Raw genomic sequence first — 1,611 nt, 5'->3', positions numbered from 1 at the left:
CACATCAGTCATTGTTTGCTCAGAACTGACACTTATCTGTCCATTTGTAGCTAATGTGACTTTATTGGAGACACCTGCTACACATTGTACTGTTCCTCCCCAGAACAGCACTACCCAATCCAGCACTGCACTGGACTCAGTCCCTGCCCTGTCTCAGCAGGATTAGATGCTTTTTTTCCCTCCTAGCCTGTCCTCTAGGATCCTTTAGGCCATTTACAGTTGTAGAATGTTGGAACAGTATTTCTGCCTTCTCAGTTGTCCTTTTGCCCCTCCTGCAGCTCCAGCAAGTTTGCTGCAGTTGGATTTCACAAAGCTCTGACAGAGGAGCTGTCTACCCTGGGCAAGGATGGGATCAAGACAACTTGCCTTTGTCCTGTGTTCATCAACACTGGGTTTGTCAAAAACCCCAGCACGAGGTAACTCTCCATCCCCTGCAGTCCTGCCCTTGCTCCTCCTCACCAAGGCACTGCATGTTATCTCCACCTTCAGGCGTTCTGTTCCAGTGTGTCTGACTGGCTGAAGAACATCTGCAATGTCCTTTAACCCACATGATGGTTGTGTTTGAATTACTTGGGTTGGTGCATGTGTGAAGCATGAGCTAGTGCCACCTCTCTTCCACCACAACTCTGATGTGTGTTCTTCCCTGTGCAGGCTTGGCAAGATTCTGGAGATTGAAGAAGTTGTAGAGGCTCTGATGGAAGGAATCTTGACCAACCAGAAGATGGTTTTTGTTCCATCAAATCAGCGTGTGGCTTTACTGCTTGAAAGGTGAGGAGAAACCGTCAGCACGTATCAACTGTAATTACTGATTGCACCACCCTCAATCTTGTAAAACCTGGTTCAAAAGGAAGTTTTATTTCAAAATAGATCACAAGGTAACTAGTAATGCAGTCCTTCTTTCTGGTGAGCACAGTAGACATCATACATAGTGCAAGTGTAAAGATATTTTGGGTTGTGTGGTTTTTTCCTTCCAAGAATTTCCAGACTAACCCTTTGAAAGCAAAGGGAAAGCAAATGCACCTTGTTCAGTATGGAAACCGGATTCTGCAGCAACATTCCAATCTAAATCGTGGCCAGTTCATACCTGTCCTGGAATTGTCATAAAAGGAGGTGGATGGGATTACAGTTAAAACTAATCAGAGACTGAGGAGGGCAACATCAACAGATAAGTTTAAAGCTTAGTCTCTGTGTACAGGCAAACTGTTCCCAGACCAGCTCTTCCCTCACCGGCACTGCTACTTTTCCCCATCATTTTTCTTACCCCACATTTAGTTTCATGTCATCATCTCTTTCAGGGTGTTTCCAGAACGTGCCCTGAATCTCCTGAGGAAGATGACTGAGGTCAAGTTCGATGCAGTCATTGGGCAGAGAAGCACCCAGTGAAAAGCAGAAATGGATCCTCATTTCCCAGTGACATGAGTGAGAACAGAACATGAGCTGAGCATAGTTCAGCTGGTTTGATTCAGAGCAGAACTAAGAGAGGTGTTTCTAGGCCACCATTTCCAAGCACACCTAAGGGTTTGTCCCACACCTGCAGCAGAGCATGGAATGTTGGCAAAGCAGAGCTGCAGCTCTAGGAGTCCAAAGGGCTTTGAGTGTGTGTCACTTTGC

The 1,611-nt window shown here is 46.1% G+C and overlaps 1 protein-coding gene across 1 annotated transcript; it reads left to right on the top strand.

Annotated features, from left to right (window-relative positions):
- Window positions 1-278: 278 nt before the first annotated feature.
- On the top strand, window positions 279-1,383 carry LOC103809498 (estradiol 17-beta-dehydrogenase 11-like; the record flags this gene model as incomplete). The annotated part of the gene is made up of 3 exons (XM_009082334.1): window positions 279-416; window positions 652-768; window positions 1,296-1,383. Coding segments are annotated over 3 exons (343 nt in total), but the record flags the coding sequence as incomplete, so codon positions are not given.
- Window positions 1,384-1,611: the final 228 nt, after the last annotated feature.

This window comes from Acanthisitta chloris, unplaced genomic scaffold (genome assembly GCF_000695815.1).
Source record: "Acanthisitta chloris isolate BGI_N310 unplaced genomic scaffold, ASM69581v1 scaffold2079, whole genome shotgun sequence".
NCBI classification, from domain to species: domain Eukaryota; kingdom Metazoa; phylum Chordata; class Aves; order Passeriformes; family Acanthisittidae; genus Acanthisitta; species Acanthisitta chloris.
The sequence above is the reverse complement of the archived record's forward strand: the minus strand, read 5'-3'. Positions and strand labels throughout refer to the sequence as shown.